The sequence below is a fragment of the Ochotona curzoniae genome, unplaced genomic scaffold (genome assembly GCF_017591425.1).
Source record: "Ochotona curzoniae isolate NIBS_2020 unplaced genomic scaffold, NIBS_Ocur_1.0 scaffold_4701, whole genome shotgun sequence".
NCBI classification, from domain to species: domain Eukaryota; kingdom Metazoa; phylum Chordata; class Mammalia; order Lagomorpha; family Ochotonidae; genus Ochotona; species Ochotona curzoniae.
The window spans coordinates 68,123,455-68,143,002 of NW_024467122.1; the positions used below are offsets into that span (position 1 = coordinate 68,123,455).

The following is a 19,548-nucleotide window of genomic DNA, read 5'->3' on the forward strand; positions in this document are numbered from 1 at the left end:
CTTAGAACATGTATTCAGATGTTATTCATGTCAGAAAAGACCTATGTATAAGGCTATTCATTATTGCATTATTTGTATATCTTCATCATATACAACTGGTAAGCTATGTTACATTCACGCTGTGGACTAACATATAATAGAAACAAAAACTGAGGAAGAATTGTAAAAAAAAATCTTTTAAGTCATTTTTGTTTACTTGAAAAGCAAACACAAAAAGAGTGACCTCTCATTTACTAGTTTACTCCCCAAGCGCTCACAATGCCAGGGACTGACTTTAAAACACACCCCAGCGGAAAGCCAAGCGAATGTCTAAGGGAAGGATCGACCATGAAATCAAGCACTGCTGCTTACTAACGTTTTTGTTTTACCTGCATTTTGATAGACCACTAAGCCTTATTTGTATTTTGTCACTTCAGCAAAATCCTGCTCATCTTGCATCTTTTAGTGACTGTACAGATTTCATATCTTGTTTGTAAATGATCAGAAGCGTCAGTCACTTCGTGGCTGCCAAGGGTAACTAGTCATATGTTACTAAAGTCAGCAACACAGCTTTTCCTGCATATAAGCTGTAGGGTTAAACATCTTACTCTGAAATTGAATAGAACAATGTAAAATCAGCTTAAAGAAAATGCAGGCAGATCTTCAGACATTATGGATTATGTAGATTACACACTGGGATATGTAACCACATGCGGATAATTTCATATCATGTGCATATGTGTAACCTCTAAAGGATTCAGAAGTAGCTACTAATGGCAGTCAATTTCTGAGGCAATCGGAAGAAATTTACAGGTGAATTGCAGGAGAATTTTCCTTTTCTTAAAGGAACAATCCAACTTTTTTTTTTTTAAAGGTTTATTTATTGGGCCCGGCGCGGTGGCGCAAGTGGTTAAAGGTCCTCGCCTTGCACACCCGGGATCCCATATGGGCGCCGGTTCTAATCCCGGCAGCCCTGCTTCCCTTCCAGCTCCTCGCTTATGGCTTAGGAAAGCAGCAGAGGACGGCCCAAAGCTTTGGGACCCTGCACCCGCGTGGGAGACCCAGAAGAGGCTCCTGGCTTCAGATTGGCATAGTATCGGCCTGTTGCGCTCACTTGGGGAGTGAATCATCGGATGGAAGATCTTCCTCTCTGTCTCTCCTCTCTGTATATCTGCTTTTCCAATAAAAAAAAATAATAAAAATAAATCTTTAAAAAAAAAAAGGTTTATTTATTTTAAAAGGCTTACTGAGAAACAGAGGAAGAAAGAGATATTCTACTTGCTGGTTCACTCCCCAGATGTTTGCAGTGGCTGGACTGGGCCAGTTGGAAGCCAGAAGCTTGGAATTCCACCCTAGTCTCTCACTTGGGTGGCAGGGGCCTAAGCACTTGGACTGTCTTCCTCTGCTTTCCCAGGTGCACTATCAGGGAGCTGAGACAGAAGCGGAGCATCTGGGCTGTGAACCAGCACCCACACGGGATGCCGGCATGGCAGGTGGCACAGCTTACTTCATTGTTCCACAACGCCAGTCCCTATATAGTTTTGTAAGATTTTGGAACTTTGTGAATGCCATTTCAAAAATTGCCACAATTTTGAAATAATGACGGATCCCCAGAATCCAATCCAGAATATCAAGCCAGACTTTCAGGGGTTGGAACTGCATCATTATTATTATTATTACTATTATTATTATTATTAAACAGTTCCCTCAGGAACTTCTGAGCTTCTGAGTGGAATCCTTCTGGGAACCATTTCCAGTCAAGGTCCCAGTCCTTGCAGCGCCATCTGGTGGTCATAGTCAGCTAGGACTCCAAGTACCCCTGTGCACAGACTGCTAGGACATCTAGCAAACCCAGAGGACAGAGATCATGTGCCCACCGGCTATGTGGGGTTGGCCCCAGCGGGCACATGGTTAATCTTCAAAGATACCTTGGTGAGTGCTGGCAAGATGGGGTGCAGCCCCTGGAGCCCCCCACTCTATCCCTCCCCCAAGAGGTAGCCTACTGGAACAGAAATTTTAGTTAGACCTGAGCTCTAGTCCTGCTTCTTGCTATGAGTCTTGTTATTTCCTGCAACTGAGCATCTCAAATCCTCAGTTTCTCCATTTTCAAAACGGGGACAGAAATAAGCCAACCAAATCTGTACACAAACCTAGAACAACGTCACGTGACTGCAACTTAAGCAACACAAATTCTCTTCTCTTTTGTTATCTTACCTTCACATCACAGCCCAGAGTTGTCTGGCTCCAGGGAGCCCCCTGTGGCCTGGGAGGGCTCAAGCTGCAGAAAGAGACAGAAGGAAGACATCTGTATGCTGTGCTGGTATTTCGAAACCCTCTCCTTCTCTCCTTCCACCCTCTTGCTCCGTCTTTACCTACCAAGGAATTCGTTGCAGACCTGGCAGTGTGAACGGGGTGGGCAGGAGTCAGACAGATGTGCAGGAGCTGGGTGGGGGGAACTCGGACTTGACACCATGCTCTTGTAGGGGGCGACACTGCTCCCAGAAGCTCGCAATAAAATTCAGCTAGAAGCTTGATCTACGTCTCCTCCCTCCCTTTGAATTAACCTCTTCAAGATCTCCTTGCAGGTGCTAGAACTTAGGGGCTAAGATGTTGGAGAATATTTTGTTGGAGGCTGTGTGAAGGGATGCTAGGAGGGCAAGAAATAGCCCTCCTGGGGGTAGCAGGGACTGGTGATCCAAGGCTGTGGGGCGGAGGGTCACCTGGACAGAAGGAGCCTCACTGGAGGAGCTGGGGAGCAGGGAGCTCACCTGTGGCACCGTCTGCCCTTGAACCCACACCAAAGAGTCACCCGATGCCCAGGAGAAGAGAATGGGGGCCAGCCGGGGGAGGCGCTGGCCTCAGTTCCATGTTAGTTAATGGATGACCCTGTTCTGAATTCCAGAGACTTCAGACCCAATGAGAATTAGATTTGAACCCGAACACTCCCATCAGTTCACTAGCTATACAGTAATAGAAAGGTCATCTGTCCAGGCTGAGCCTCAGTTTTTCTGCTCTGTAAAATGGGGACAAGAGCTCTTTCCCTGGATTGGTATCAGGACCGAAGATCATGGGCACAAGCCCCTTGCTCACGGCAGACACATGGGAGGGGAGCTGCTGTGGTGAGGGCTGCTCCCATGCCACCCACACAGCCAAGCCACAGGCGGGCAGGAAGAGGGCAGTGGCTGCAGCTGCCTGTTCTGTTCTCGGATGGTCATGGTGGGGCGTGATGCTCTGGTTTAAAGGGTACGTGGAAGGTAGAATGCACTTTGTGGTCAACAGTAAGGCTTCCTGTGAACCCCAGCTCGATAGTGTGCAGGCTGTGAGGGCCACACGGCCAGCCCAAGGCGGGGAAGGGCTGTGAGCGGTGGCCGTGACCCCTTCTCTCTTGGCGGTCACCAGAGAGGCTGACAGATGAGAGCTGTAGGGTGCCTCCCCTTTTGCTCGACTTCCTTGCCGACACGGCTGTTTGGACCGCTTCTGGAAGCCATCACTAAGAAGCAGGGCTGGAGAAGCCTCACTGTGTTCTACATGCAATAAACTGAGAACGCTGCAGCCATCAACTCTTCCAGAATGCTCCATTGGCCCCTTGTTTGCACCAGAGGAAATTGGGGCTCAGCTCCTGGGCAACAGTCACCCCGAGGACAGGTGTCTGATGCAGGGGTTAAGATGAACCTTACGATGCCCTCTGTTACCATCAGAGTGCCTTGGTTCAACTCCCAGCTCTGCTCCTGAGTCCAGCTTCCCAGGAGGCAGCGTGCAAGCTCCAGGGTGGAGGTCAAGTTTAAATTTCCAGGGCCCCAACTTTGGCCCAACTGGCTCTTGGAGGTATTTGGGCAGTGAATCTATGTCTGTCTCTCCCCCCTCTTTCAAATAAAAATTTAAAAATAAAAGGTTACCCAACAGAGAAGGTGCTGCAGCTGGGATCTAAACCCTATGGCCACTGGGGAGAGCCTGGGCAGTGTTGGGCCTGCTTCCCAAGGGCCACTCCCCTGCTCTTGACAATGGCTTCCATTCTTTTGCCAGTTTTGGAGGAAGCTGGTTCTGCCCCATCCTCTAAGGCTCTGGGTCCGAGGCCACCCAAATATTCTGCTCCCTCCCCTGACTTCTCTCCTAGGCCCATGGGAGTGTATAGGGACCAACAAGCCACAAGGCTGGCCTTTTCAGGAGCACCCTAGTCTTCTATTTTAGGGAACAACTTCCATGTCTGGTGTTCACAACTCAGGGATGCATGGTAGTTGTTCCACCCGGAGCTGGATAGGTGGCCAGGAGGAGGGAGACCAGTGGGCAGTGCAGTAAGAAAGAAAAGCCAGGTCCTTGTTTCAAAAAAGCTCAACCCATAGAAAATATGGGAGGCTGGAGCACCCCACCAACCATCGGCTAAAGCGGCCAGCCCAGCCCAGCCACCCCAACTGCTCCCCCACCCTGACTCCTGGGCCAGATGATCTGCTTGGGTGCCCAGAGCCAAGCTCTGTGTATTTTCAGCCTCCAGCAGCATCAGCAGGATATGCAAGCCATCAGCCGTGTTATATTTCATGCCACCAAGGCGCCAGGCCAGCAACGGGCCGTGAGGAGCCGACCTCGCTTGCACTCTTGCCACCAGCTCAGGGCCCATTCTCCCTCTCTGTTCTTTCCCATACCAGGAGACAGGGTGAAATGGGGCTCTCACTGGGTCCAGGGGCACAAGAAATGGGTGACAAGAGGGATGCGTCATGTTAGCCACCCCTCCCCCACTGCTACTGAGGTTCAGCACCCAGAGTCACTCACTGTGAGCCGGGGTGTGGGTAGCTGCAGAAGGGGACAGTGCTTATGACATCACTCACCACCTGTCTTCAGGAGGTACAGCGTCTGAGGCCTGGGAGAGCCGAGCCCCTGGCCCTTGTCCATCCGTGTCCATGAACCTGAAAAGCATACCCGGCTGGCTGCGCCCACCCTGCCGCTGGCCTCACTCAGGTAACTCCAATAGACCCTAACTGCCCTCCCTTCTTCAGCCTGCTCCCACCCCCATCCAGCTGCCTCAGCTCTCAAGGATGATTTGCTAAAGCAGAACATGAGAGTCACCTGTAGGGCCGGGCAAAGCTACACCAACCCTGCATTCCTGATTCAGGCGGCCTGGGTAGTACATTCCCCAGGGTGCCAGGATCTCCCTGTGGGAACCACAGCCCTGCCAGAGACCTCCCTTGAGCTCCCTGAATAAGACCCCCAAGCCTGGGTTTAAGCCCCTTGTGCTCCACGGCTTTACCCCAACAGGCTACTGCATGCGGCCAGGAGCTGCGTGGCCCTCGCCCCTCTCCCATCTTTGTCTCCCATCAGGCACAATGAAAAACTCCTGGGGCAGGCGTTGGGTGCACTGGCAGCTGCTTAACATGTCTACCATCTTATACCCAGAGCCCCCTGTTCAAACCCCAGCTCCTCAACTTCCCATCCAGTTTTTTGCCAATGCTTATCCTGGGAGGCAACAGTGAATGGCTCAAGTACTCGTGTCTTAGACACTCATGTGGGAGAAAACCCGGATGGAGTTACTGGCTCCTGGCTTTGGTGAGGACACTTTGGGGGAAGATCTCTGTTTCTCGCTGCTCTCAAAGTAGAAAATGAACATTTTTAGTGAACAAAGGATCTCTTCTTTCTGCTCCAGATTTGGTTCCCATGAGGGATGCCTCGAGGACATGGATGGCTCTTTATGTCTCTGTCTACTTTTTTATGAAGTGGACAAAGCCAGGATGATGGACGGATCTTTGGTCCGCTGGACATACTTGAGCTCTGCCTGTCAAAGTATGTGCCGCCACTTGAATAGTGGGTGACGGCCACCATGTGCGTTCTGCCTGGAGACTGAGAGCTCCCTGGACCCCAGGACATCTTCAGTGGGTGAGGCCAGTAGCTGTGTAGTCTCCCAAGTTGCTGCAAGGCCAAAGACTGGTCCATCCCACCCAAGTTCACCACCCCACTTTCCAGCTCCCCAACAGCCTAGGTGACGCTTACCGCAGGTGACATTTTGCCAGTGACCTCCACTGTTGGACTGCAAGAAATGATCCAAGGAGACCAACCCCTTCTTGCTCCAGGCCAGTTCCCTGCCCACCTCTGTCTGGCCCTGCAGAAGGAACAGCCCTGAAGCTGGGGAAGCGGCACTGCTACTGCTGAGCTTTCACAGCTGTGGCCTGTAAACCATCAGCAACGTGCTAGGTGCAAGTGAGCGCTCAGCAGGTGTGTATTTGCACATGCCCTGCTCCAACTCTCACATCCTACAAGTGCACAGCAGCAGGCCAACACGTTACCCCTGCCCTCCCTGGAGGGACATTTGGCTGTTTACATCCACCAAGTCTGAAAGCCAGGTTGCTTTGTGTTTGTTTATTTATTGGCAGGTGGGCTTGGTGAGGGCAGGGAGATTTTCCAGAATCCAGAGTGGGTCCTTCCAGGCTCAGCCCCAATGTAGGAGACTGGTGAGGCCATTTTGAACTCCAAATGACATCTGTCCTGGTCTCTTCCCCCACCAGGAAGTGGCCCGTCAGTTACAAAGCCTGCAGCTTCACTGTCTGAGAAAGCCAGGCGCCAGGGACACTGTGGCTGGGAGCTCCCACGGGTCAGTTCCCTCCTGCCCACTGCTGGGCCTCAGCAGCTTGTTAGTTCCTGCTCCTTCCCCCAGGGGTGGCTGAGGTCTGGCCCTGGGGAAAGAGTGCAGGGTCTGCCAGGCCACTGGAAATTTCCCCACCTCGGTGTGAAAGGCAATCTGGCCACCTGTGAACACTCACAGCCACATCCTGTGACTCAGCACATCAGCCGCTCTGCACTGTGTCCTGTGTCCTGGGAGGGTGGGGGCCAGCCCTGGGGCCTGAAGACACAGAGCTCCTGCAAAGTCTGCGCCTGCTGGATCTTTCTCTTTTTGATGATGCCCAGACATCCAGATACACTCAGATGCCTGAAACACACACACGGACACACAGACGACAGAAACACACACACAGATATGGACAGCCAGACACACACAGCCAGATGTACCTATAACCAGAATTACCTTTATTTACACACACAACACACACACACATATACACACACAGAGCCAGATACCCAGAGGCATACAAGCAGAAACACTGACACAACTAAATATATGCAAAAACATTTTAACTATATGCACAGAATTCTAGATTCTGCATACAACAGATCCTTATGCATACCCAGAAACACAGATAAACACCCAAATACAGCTAGACACAGACACACAGATGTAGACACACACACACACGTGCCCCTCAAAGGGCACCAAGTCTGTCCAATGTGCCTGATCTTCAGTGCCTCTTCCAACCCCAACAGATGGCCAACCACACCCTGGGTCCTCCTAGAAGGTCATGGGGGCCAGACGGAAGACTGTGACCTGCTGACTCACCCTGCAGGGCAGTATTCTCCTTCCTATATCTGGTGGTTTTCCACAGGCCAGCCACAGGAAAGTGTAGGCCACACATTTAGAATGCCACCTCATAACCACTCTGTCCTTCTCTCGGCAGGAGCTTCAAGGCCAGGTGCAACACTGGCTTGTGTATGCTGTCCCCTGAATTTCCCCAGCTGGAGGAAGCAGCTTTTCTATGCCTCCTTCAAACCTGCTGCTCAGCCTCTCTTTAGCTCTTATTTCTTTCTAGCTAATTCTCTTTGCTTATCCCCCACCTCCATTAAATAGTAAGGGCCCTGTCCACCATGGACTTCATGCAAATTCTGACACAGGGTCAGCCTACAACACTACCGAGGGCTGATGGAAAGACTGCCACATGGGATGGACATGCCAGGAAAGACTGGTGGCCTAGGTCAGGGTCCAAGGCTCTGCTTTAGCTTCTTGCTGGAGGCCCTGTTGTCCTTGCTACTCTAGATCAACCCAGGACTCCATAGCACATGTGAAGCGCCTGTGGGCATCACAGAGAAAACAGCAGAGAAAAAGAGCCAAACATCACAACTGCAGAGCTGGAGGGCATCAAAGCTCAAGATTTCTGAGTCTCTGTTAGGAGTGGAGCTGGCATCTGCCTCTGGCTGAACTTGCATATTGAAGCCCTGACCAGCAACATGTTGAAATCTGGCTGCATTTGAAGATAGGACCTTTGCAAGGGTCATGGGGGTGAAATGGGGTCATATGATGGAATCTAACTCAATATAACTCTGTCCAGGGAAGAAGGAGAGACAACGGAGACACAGAGGGAATCGCACATGGAGACATCGGGGAAGGTGGCAGCCACAAGCCTTCCCTTCTGACTTCTGACTCCTGGTCAAAGAGGAGGCTTCACGTTCTGGTCAAAGCCTCCTGTCTGGGGCACTTTGTTAAGCCATTCTTGGCAAACCAGTAGAGTATTTGATGAAAACGAAGCAGCATGATAAAGATGATATGAAAGAGGTGGGGTGGGGAATATGTCATTGATGTGGAGGTGTAAAGTATTAGAAAACCTGAACTCCTGAAAGGGAGTAGTGGGTGTGGTTTGGGGTAGAAGAGGAGGTGCCAAAGGTGGGTACGTGCCCAGCACCACCAGTGGACAGCTGGGAGGAGGCAGCTCCTTATAGGACCACTGGGAGCTCCGGGAACAGGTGGCCAGGGGGAAACAACAGGGCAAAGGCCCAGGAACTGAAAGGACAGGCAGGCAGGGACCAGGTCAGGTGGATACTTCAGAGCCTACTTATGATGATGGATTCAAGAGAGAAACAGAAGAAAGTGGAGAACCAACAGATGGGCTTTTTAGCTAAAGACACAAACCACCATGTATTTTTTAAAAAGGAGTTATCTTTATTTTTTTGAGAGGCAGAATGATGGAGACAGAGGAAAAGAGTGCTCTTCCATTTGCTGGTTCACTCCCAGAATGGCTGTAAAGGTCCGGGCTGGGCCAGGGACTCAGCCAGGTCTCCCACAGTGTAGCAGATGCTCGGGCCATCTTCTGCTGGTTTCCTCCTCTCATTGAAAGTAGCATCTCTGGGTAGAGCCCAGTTACCAAGAACTGGGTATCCTGGGGAAGATCGGTGTGGTCCAGCTGGGCAGTCTGCTGCTCACCCAAGGGCCACTCCTGTGCCCGCAGTCAGTCCCCATCCCCAGGCTGCCTCTGTCCAGGGAGAGCAGGTGCAAACCTTCACGTGATCTTGGGCTGGGGGCATTCACGCTCCTCCCTGTGATGCACTGGAATGTGGAGGTACATTCCATATTACATTCTTCTGCTTCTTCCTCCCAAGGCTCCATCACTGGACCAGGAACAGTGGGAGGGAAGCTCTGCCTTCAGATTTCCACCATGGCCACCCTCCCCGTTTCTCAGGCTCTCTCTTCCTGCTGATGGTCTCAGAATGCAAATGAATGTAATTAGGGAAATCACACATCTGGGTCCTTCCACTTTGGCAAAGCTCCTTGACAAAATTGATGTAAACAAGGCACTGGGGACAAGTCCCACTGATGCTGTTAGCTTTATTTCAACACACGAGAAATCCTCAGCCAGGAGGGCTGACAGACATCAAGGCCCAACAGCTGCAGGAGCAGGGCTTACCCCAGACGTCACGGCTCTGAGTGGTGACACAATTATAAGGACTGTCAAGAACTAGAAGAGGTCAGTGGGCATTTAGCCTAGTGGTAAAGATGCCAGCTACAGCACCTGCATCTTTTCTAAGAGCACCTGGGCTCAATCCCCTAGCTCCAACTCCTGAGTCTAGCTCCCTGCTAATGCACAGCCTGGGAGGCAGCAGCGATGATGCAGTGTGATAATGCGGTATTCGGGTTACTATTACCCACTGGCGCGACAAGAAACTCCGGATTGAGTTTCCAGTTGGGCTTCAGTCCCAACTTAGCCGCAAGGGCTACTGACGTTGGGGAGTGAAGGTATATGAGGGTGTGCTTGCTTGCATGCTCTCTCAACAAAATAAAACAAAACAAAGCTGGAAAAGGAAATTGAGGGAAGATACACGATCTCCTTGGCTCACTAGTATTAAAACAGGACAAGGAGGGGTGGGTGTCTGTCCCAAAAGTTAATTCACTGCTTGGGATGCCTGCCTGCCAAATCAGGGTGTCTGGTTGGAGTCCCATCTCCTCCACTTGTGAACCAGCTTCCTGCTGATGCACACCCTGGGAGGGCAGCAGGTGGACCCTCACCTCCCTGCCATCCAGTTGTAAGGCCCAGATGGAGTTCTGAGCTCCTGGCTTCAGTCTGCTCCAGCCCTGGCTGCTGCAGACATTTGAGGAGTGAACCAACAGATGGAAGCTCTCTATTTCTCTTTTAAATAAAATGAAAATAAGTACAATATTCTAAAAATAAATAAGACAAAGAAACTCAAGAGCAAACCCAGGGAGTAGGGCTGTGGCCCAGATGATTTTTCAACTGGGTTTAAATGCACAGAGACAAGCTGAAGGACTCAGCCAACTTCACCTTGGAAGTTGTCCCCAGACCTCAGGAATGATGTCTGGGAGGGCCAAGTATGGGAGGGGGGAGACTCCACTCTTTTTCTTTAAATGGGGATAATAATCCTAGTCCAGCTATTCTCTAAGCAGAGTATGGTAACCTTGGTCAAGGTGCTTGTGAAAGAACATGAATGAAAGCCCACCACTGATCACATCTCAAGAAGGAAACACACTCAGGGATTCTACCCTGTAGCTGCCGAGTCCCTGTCCTCAGCAGAGACCACCGGGCAACAGATGGCCGCTGGGTGGAATTTTCTCCCCTCATTCTCTACTTGAGTTTTAAAATGTGGTATCTGATCCACACAAAAGCACAGAAAACTAGCACGTAACCTAGAAGACAAAATAACAAACATTGCCAACAACCACCCCTAACCCCGGCCGCTCCTCCCACTGCAGCTGTCCCAATAGCAGCTTCGCTTTGAGTTTTGAGTGGAATAATTTCCTTGCTTCCCCCCCCCCCAAGATTCATTTATTTAATTAAAAGGTAAAGTTATAGAGTGGGGGCAGGGAGAGAGAAGCAAAGAGAGAAGCAAAGAGAGACCGAGAGAATTCTTCTACCTCTTGCTTAACTCCTCAAATAGCCACCAAGGCAAAAGCTGGGCCAAGCCAAAGCCTGGAGCCAGGAACTCCGTCCAGGTCTCCTACACATGTGCAGGAACCCAAGGACTCAGGTCCTTTTCTGATACCTTCACTGGCACATTAGCAGGAAATTAGACCAGCAGTGGAACAGGTGGGACTCAAACCAGTGCTGATGTAGAATGCTGGCATTGCAGGCCACCGCTTAACCTGCTGAGTCACAATACTGGCCCTCATTTTATTGCTTTTGAAATGCAAGTTTTAGGGCAGGTTGACCTAGTGGTTAAGACGCCCATGTTATACATCAGAGTGCTAGGGTTGCAGTCCAGCTCAAGCTCTTGATTCCAGCTTCTTGCTAAAGGAGACCCTGGGAGGCAGGAGCAGGTGAGGACTCAAAGACCTGGGGTCTGCCAACCCAGTGGGAGACCTGGCTGGAGTTTCTTTTGGCTCCCAGCATCAGAATGAGCTAGCCTCAGCTGTTGTGGACAAGTGAGGAATAAACCAGCAGATGGGAGTGCATGTGTTTGCTCTCTCCTAAAATTAAAAAAAAATATATATATATATATATACACACACATATAAAACTCATGTTTGAGCCATACATTGAGCCGTATGTTCCTGGACACAGCAGGAAAGAAAAAGCTGATGGAAGTGGGAAACAGCGGAGGGGAACTCCCCAGCTGTGTTCCTGCCTTTTGAAATGCCAATCACCATTGTTCACATCTCTTTAAGGATTCTAATCCCTAAGCCTATTAAGGTTCACCAAGAGTGGGATCCTCCCCCAGACTGCAACGGAGGTCTTATTACTTTATAGTGCAGCAAAAAGTGCTCAGAACAACATCAGGGTGATATCCAGCCGTGGATCTCCTGGGAGGAAATTTCCACCAGCTGGTGCCTGATAAAACTCCCATCCGCACCCCAGGGTGCCCCACGGCTCTTTGCTTGCGCACTGGCTTGGAGAGGGGAGCAGAAGCCTGACACTCCTCTCACAGAGATGGTGTGCTTCACCCCTGCCCGGGCAGCCTGCATTTGCTTCCACTGTGAGGTTTTAAGCAAACACATGTACCAGTGGAAAAGGCAAATGCAGGTTTAGCTCTGCGGTCAGGAAAGCTGGGAAGAATGACCTTAAATAGCAGCAGCAGCAGCAGGCCAATATATTTATCTGTGGACTTGTGAAATATTAATGCAGCATTCTAAGCATATACACACACAGGCAGATGCTCCACAGTAAGGCATTCCTGGATCTCTGGGAAGAATTGCATTTGAGTTGAGCGGCTATCATTAGCCAAGATGTTACATTTGCTTCCAAGCACCCTGTGGCCAACACAACAGCCTTTGGGGGTCAGTTTCCTGTTCATCCTTGCACTTGCCAGCAGAGGGGCCACAGGTATTGGGGGTGGCACAGGCACCTACCTTCAGGCTGCTGAGCCTCTAAGTCATCCTCAAAAGATACATATCCTCAGAGGCCTCCTTCTGCCTTCCACCTGGTCCTGGGTTTACCAAGGGATTCTGGGAAAGCCATCAGGTGCTGCTAGACACTGGTGAGCTAAATGGTCTCATTTTGCAAACAGCCAGCCAGGAAGCACAGCCTGTGGACATGACAGAGCCTTCCTAGCAATCCCTTCCCAGCACTCCCTTAGCACAGGGCCCAGGCCATGGCCAGGAGCCAGAGGCTCTATCCAGGTCTCCCATGTGGCTGCAGGGACCCCAGGACTTGGGCCCTCATCTGCTGCTTCCCAGGTGCATTAGCAGGGAGCTGAACTGGAAACATCTAAAACAATGCTAAACAGAGTTGCTTCACTTTCTTTCTTTTTAAATTATCTATTTCTGTTTTGTTTGAAAGGCAGAGACACAGGCTCACTCCCCAAACGCCCACAGCAGCTGAGGCTGGACAGAGGCAAAGCCAGGTCTCCCACACAGGCAACAGAGACCCAAGTACTTTGAACCAGCGTTTGATCCTTCCAAGGATGCTCATTAGCAGGAAGCTGGAATCAGAACTGGGGCTTGAATCCAAGCACTCTAGAATGGAACCCCCACACGGTGATGTGGCCATTGTGCTGCAGTGATGGACAGCTGAGAGCATGTTGAAAAACAGGCAAAACCAACGGTCCACCCCTGCCCAGAAAGAACCACCACAGTTCAGAAACGATCCCTGCCCTGGAATCAGGCTGTCTGGACCTTTTTCGGACACAACACAAATGTGCTGTGAGAAACAGAAGCAGCCACTTCCTCCCTGCAGCCTTCCGTTCAGTGGCCAGGCTCGGCAAGATCACAAAGCCTCTACTCCCTCTGACTCCATTGTGATTGGAAATACAACCCCGGCTTGGTCACAGCCCTTCACTGCTCACCTCCCGTGTGTGTGTGTGTGTGTGTGTGTGTCGGGGTGGGTCCTCTAGAATGTTCCAGAACATTCCCTGCTGATTGATACCCCCTTCTGGTCCAGGGTCCTGACTGTAATTGGGGCTGTTTCCAACCTCCCAGCTGGAGGTAAGCCTGAGACTTGGGGGTTAGCCACAGTTTCCTCCAATCAGGATGCAGGCATATCCCGTCTCTCACTGGAAACTTTTCCCAAACCAGACAGCACATCTGTTCATTTTCTGCTTGCTAGAAATGTTTATTTTCTTCTACTTGAAAGGCATTGTGACACAGAAAGGTGGCAGTAAGCAAGGAGAAAGAAGGTTAGAAAGAAATTGCAGCAGAGAAAGAATGCAATCTTCCATAAGCTACTCCAGATGTCCCCCAAAATGGATAGAGCTGGTGCAGGTTGAGGCTAGGAGCCAAGAACCACACCTGGGTTTCCCATATGGGGAGCAAGTGCCCAAGCCCCTGAGCCATCATCTGCTGCCTCCCAGGTATGTTAACAAGGAGTTGTCTGGGAAACAGAACAGCTGGCACTTGAACCTGCACTCTGATGTGGGATGCAAGTGTCCCAAGCCAAAGCTTAACCCACTGTGCTACAATATCCATGCTGGCCTGTTTTTGGGACTGTGGTGCTCTTGCCCCTGGAGGAAGGCAGCATGGTCCACCATCACTTGAAATGCACTGCTGACCAACAGACCAGCCATCTTCCTTTTCATCTTGCCACTCATTCTTTTCTTCTCTCCCCTACCTGGCTCACTTCCTCCACTCTCTCCCCTAAAGTCCTGTCCCTTCCTCTCTTCTTCCCACATAACTTCTGCTCTCCAGGGCTTCATTACCCTGCCTTCTTTCACATCCATGGGTCTGTAATTTGGATCGGCGACTCTGTAGTTCTGTCCTAAAAAGCAGGGCCCATACTCCTGGGCTATTGAGGCTCTCTAACCCATACCCAGTTAAGGGCCCAGTGGCCCCTTTATTACTCCTCTGGCTGCTGTGGAAGAGGGGCCTATCACATCATTCACCAGGCCTCTCTTGTGGTCTCAGCTGACAGATGCGTTCTCCTGCTAGGACTGCCGGAATGAGGTGTCCATAGACAGGGTGGCTTGGAGACCTTCATTTGTTCACAGTCACAAGCTCCAGACATCCAAGACCCAGGTATCTTCCGAGGTTCCTCTTCTCAGCTTGTATGTGGCCATTGTCTCCCTGTGTCCTTCCTAACACTGATACCAATCAAACTGGGTTCTTCCAGTGACCTCAGTTTAATTCTCTCCATAAAGATTAGCTCCAGGGGCTAGCACTGTTGTGTAGCAGTTGGGCTGCTGGTTACAATTTCCCCTATGGGAAACTCCCAGCTGCTCTACTTCTGATCCAGCTTCTCTTAACAGCCTGGAAAAGCAGCAGTAGACAGCCAACATGCCTGGGTCCCTGCACCCACATGAGAGACCCTGGCTCCTGGCCTTGGCCTAGCTCAGCCAGGGCCATTATGGCCATCTGGGGAGTGAATCAACAGATGGATGACCTCTCTCTTTCTCTCTCTCTGCCTTTCAGATAAATCTTTTTTTTTTTTCTTTTCTTTTTAAAAAAGTTTTATTTCCAAGCAATGATACTCTGTGGTTCAGAGGTTAGACTCCAGCTTGAATTCTGGGTACCACAGCCCAGGCCCTAAAACAGGTATGGTGGCAAGAGTCAGGGAGGGGCCACAGTCCTGCTCCATGCTGGGGTCAGGCTGGATACTCCCAGGCTACAGAAGGCATGGTCCCTGCAGTTCACAGGGGATAGTTCCAGGGTGACCAATCAGCACCCCAGTCCTGGGCACACCCTCATAGCCATTGGCACTTGGACTAATGGAAACCAGGCAAGTTAAGCCTACAAGGAGCTAAACACCAGGTAAACCAACAGTTTAATAAAAATGAAAGCCATGACAGCACAGTGAGCAGGCAACAAGCCGCTTTAGAAGGTTCCGTGTGTTGGTCACTCTGACAACCCAACTCCATCCACATGGCTTCCTGGGGGCCACGGGACTGGTCCCCGCACATGCCAAGGTTCACCTACCCACCCTGCTCCCGTGGGGAGCAGGGATGTCTGTCTTTCTAGTTTTGACCCCACTGGTCCTGAACCCCTCACCCATGGGGAAAGCCACCTGAGTCTGACCTGCACCCCACCATGATGACATCGATGTCCCCAGCTTGGCAGACAGTGGCAAGCTTGTGGTACTGACAAGGCGTGGCGATGGGGATGCTCGCTGCTGCGCCTGCGCAGGAGTCAGCCGCTGCTCTGGGCTCTCCCGGCACCCCCTACCAATGCCTCCGAGTGCTGCGGGTCCACGTCTCTTGCGGAGAGCTCTGGGATGCAGACTGCTTGGGAACCGTGCGGGGTCCCCAAGTCCGCGCTGGGCGGGCCCTGCCTGGCAGGCAGGGGCCAGTCAGGAAGTACTGCTTCTCCTCCGGGGGTGGAGGGCCTTCCTCCGTGCCACGTCCTCCTCAGTGTCACTCTCGCAGTTCCTCTGGAGTGGGTGGGAGGAGAGGGAAGGGTCATGAGTTGCCAGGAATGGGACTGAGGTGGGGAGGGAGAGCAACCTGCCTCCCCTGGGGCCAGGGGCCTGCACACCCAGGAGGCGTTAGGTGCTGGTGGGACACTGGTCAGCTTCCACAGATCTGGGCTGGGGCGGAGGTAGGAAAGGATGAGAAAGAAGACAAGACCCGTTGATTGATTGGTTGAGTGTCTTGAGCCTTCCTGTGGTGAAAGGGGGTGGACGGGGAAGGAGGCATGCAGGACATGGAAGGGATGCCAAGCACCAGGACAACCTAAATTATAACATGGCAATTCCATCTGGTGCCGTTCAGCTACCACATCACCCACACTGCTTGGCTAGGTGGTCCTTGGGCTACCAGGTCTCCTGAGCTCCCCCTGGAGAGAACACATGTATGCCCGTGTACATGTATGCATGCATGTGCTTACGTGTGCCACACCCTGACAGCCACCTCTCCCTTCTTCTCTGACAGGCTTAGGCTGTCCTTCGAGTGAGCCCTATGTGCTGTTTTTGCAATGAAATCACTTCTGACCTCTATTTGTGTGAAAGGAGGGAAGCATCAAGTAGAACCTGCCAGCTTGTCCATGGCAACATCAGAGCGCAGCAGTCACTTGGAGGGGCATGTGTCTGTTCACTTAGGGCACAGCTATCCAACCTAATTATGAAAATTATTTTTAAAAGTACAAATGCAAGAAGTCTTAAGGGAGTCACTAAAAAGCTGTTATCAAACAAAATAATGAAAATAACAAACTACCCAAACCAGAAACAATCTGTTAGAGGTCCAATGTCAATGCCTTCTAAATAGCAGCATCTATCATTGTTATTTTTCCTCTTTTTTTTTTTTTAAAGGAAAGTCCTCTTAGCAAAACTGTGTATCACCTGTTCCTGTGAACCACTGAGTTGAGGAAGCTAAGTGCTTGAATGAAAAAGTCGTATTTTTTAATGTTTGCACAAAGACATAAGTTAGGTAAAACATGCACATTCTTTTCCATCACTCTCTGGTCTTCCCTCCCCAAGGACTGTAGTCCACGGGGCAGGCCTGGCAGAGGCTCAGCCTGGATGCTGTGCCTGCCACCTGCCAAGTGTTCCCTCCATGCCCCCAGCCTGAGCCAGCTGGAAATCCTAAGTCAAGACCAACTTTAGTCCAGTACATCTTGGACCAGGTCTGGCTGTAGTCTGTTGCCCAGCGACTTCTGAGCATGAGGCAGAGCCAAATCATTAGAATCAGTGGGGCAAGTGCGCATGTCGCTAGGAGAGATTTGCAGACGGAGAGGTCCATCCCTTTGCTAACAGATGACAAAAGCAGCCAGAGAAGGGCCACAGCTCAGCCAAAGCTACACAGTGGTTTCAGATCTTGGCAGCTGTAACTCCTCAAGTCTGGGCAAGAGAAAAAGAGAAACAAGAGCTCAGGCTGCAGGCAGAGGACCCCAAGATATGTGGAGAAGGGGATGGCTAGAGGGTCATGCATCTGCATGCTGCCCAGGACACTGGCCCATCCGTCTCAGGACGCTGCCTCCCTGCCCCTTCCTGGGAAGTCACTCCGGTGTGACTGACACTATGCAGAGGCTCAGTGAACAGTGCAGAGGGACGGTCCAGGGGACTGTCAACTACATAAACTACACAGACAATGGCTAACACTTACTGAGCACCTGCACACCAGGTTTTCTTACAATTCTCAGGAATCATTAAGAACCTCACTTTACAAATGATGATGGCTTGGCACAGAGAGGTTAAATAACCTCCAGAAGGTCACACAGCTAGCAAATGGCAGATTTGAATCCTGAGATCATAATCTTCATGCTATGTTCTATGATAAGCCTCTCATCACAGATGTTCCTTGGCTACTGATGGCTTAGGGCCCATTAAGCTGGTGTAAGCTGAGACTAGTGTTAAGTAAAAAAACACATGTAATGCATTCATTCTGCGAGACTTAGCCCTGCCTACCTTAAACATGCTCAGAACATTTTCATTTTTCCTACGAGCGGGCAGAATCACCCAACCCAAAGCCTATTTATCATAAAGGGTTGCACATCTTGTATAATTTATCGAATGGTGCACTGAAGTGAAAAAGCAAAATCGTCAGATAGGAATAATTTTGTACCACAGTGAAGCTGAAAAACATTACATGCCACCACCATCACAAGTCAGGGACTGCCTGCAGGAAGAACTGCCAACAAGGGACTCTCACATTTGAAGTTGTCTCCATATCAGTATTATTGGGATGTGGCGAAGTACAGCAAAGCAGAAGTGGAAAAACTGAAAACGGAGTATAAAGCTTCTGTGACACCAAAGCAGATGTTTGGAATGTCACTTGGGATTGCCCAGCACTCGTGCTCCAGTGTCCCCTGGACCCAGGGAAAGGTCCTAACAGGGGATGGTGGAGAAGACTCAAGTGCCCCCAGGCCTTGCTGCCCAGTGGGGCACTCCCTCGTGATTGGCTTCAGGGCAATCAGCCAGGACCAGAAGAGCAAGCTGGAAACAGTTAACTCCCACCTACCCCATGTCCCCCCTCCAAATTGGATCCTGCCCGAGGAATGGGGACCCCCGCATGGACCTACCAGGTCCTCGTCTGGCCTCAGGTGCACCTTCTTCAGCAGGGAGCGGGTCAGGTGGTTGCACAAGGAGACAATGCTGAAGGAAAGCTGAGGCAGCCAGAGAGGAGGAACAGGTGGGTGAGTGACAAGGCGAGACGCCGCCCCCTGCCCCCAGCTGCAACCCACTCCCCTAAGCCCCCACATACCTTCCAGCGCCTGCGCACATACTGCTTCTTGAAGTTCTCCAGGTTGACCACTGACTCCCTGCGCACCATGGCCTGCTGGTTGTCCACGGGCTGAGAGACAAGCAGGGTGGGATGGCTGACACTGGTTTCCCCTGGCAGCAACTGCCTCCCTCCCGACAGAATCTGGCACCTTCTGGCCTGGCAGGGCAAACAGCCACAGCAAAACCAGCCAACGGTAGGGCCAGAGCTCTTAAGGGTGGCGTCTGTTCAGAGGCGCCCCTCAGCCTGAGCCAAACATACATGGGGGTTCAGCTGCCCCTCCCAAGGGGAAAAGCAGCAGGTAGAGGCTCCAAGCACAGGCCATTGTGGGAGGGGGGCAATTTAGTGTATTTATTGTGGGCCATGCAACCAATTTGGTGGTTGCCATAGGTAATTGTATCTTCAATGTTAAAAAAATTTTTAAGATGTATATTGTTTTAGAAAAATATTTTAGGGGCCCATGTTGTTGCACGCTGAGTTAAACTACCACCTATAATGCCAGCACCCCATATGTTGCGATGCCAGTATGCCATATATCCCATATGTGTGTTGGTTTGAGTCCTGCCTGGACGCAGCTCCCTGTTCATCAACCTGGGAAAACAACAGAAGATGGTCCAAGTGTTTAGGCTCCTGACACTCATGTGGAAGACCCAGATAAACTTCCTGCTGTCTGGCTTTGGCCTGGCCCAACTCTGAGTATGGCTGTTGTAGCCATCTGGGGAGTTTACAGCAGATGGACGATTTTCTGGTGTTCTCGCTATGGGTGTGTATGTGTCTCCTTCTCTGTAACTGACTTGCAATAACATAAATCCTTTAAAATTGTTTTCATTGTACTATTTCTGTGATACAATGTGATACTTTGACACAGATACACAGTGTGTGATGAGGAAGTCGGGCTATTTAGCATTTCCTCCTTCTTACACATTTAAAAAAATATGTTACGGTTTCATA

At 50.8% G+C, this 19,548-nt stretch overlaps 1 protein-coding gene across 2 annotated transcripts in view; it reads right to left on the bottom strand.

Moving 5' to 3' along the window:
* Positions 1 to 15,643: 15,643 nt before the first annotated feature.
* DAPK2 (death associated protein kinase 2) overlaps positions 15,644 to 19,548 on the bottom strand; it is a 124,006-nt gene continuing 120,101 nt past the window's right edge. For both annotated transcript variants that reach the window (XM_040968587.1, XM_040968588.1), the window contains 3 exons: positions 18,580 to 18,669; positions 18,398 to 18,481; positions 15,644 to 15,812 (listed from right to left, as the gene is read on the bottom strand). In XM_040968587.1, the coding sequence (XP_040824521.1) occupies positions 15,732 to 15,812; positions 18,398 to 18,481; positions 18,580 to 18,669 (255 nt within the window). In that variant the 3' untranslated portion in view covers positions 15,644 to 15,731. The remainder of the gene's footprint in view (positions 15,813 to 18,397; positions 18,482 to 18,579; positions 18,670 to 19,548) is intronic.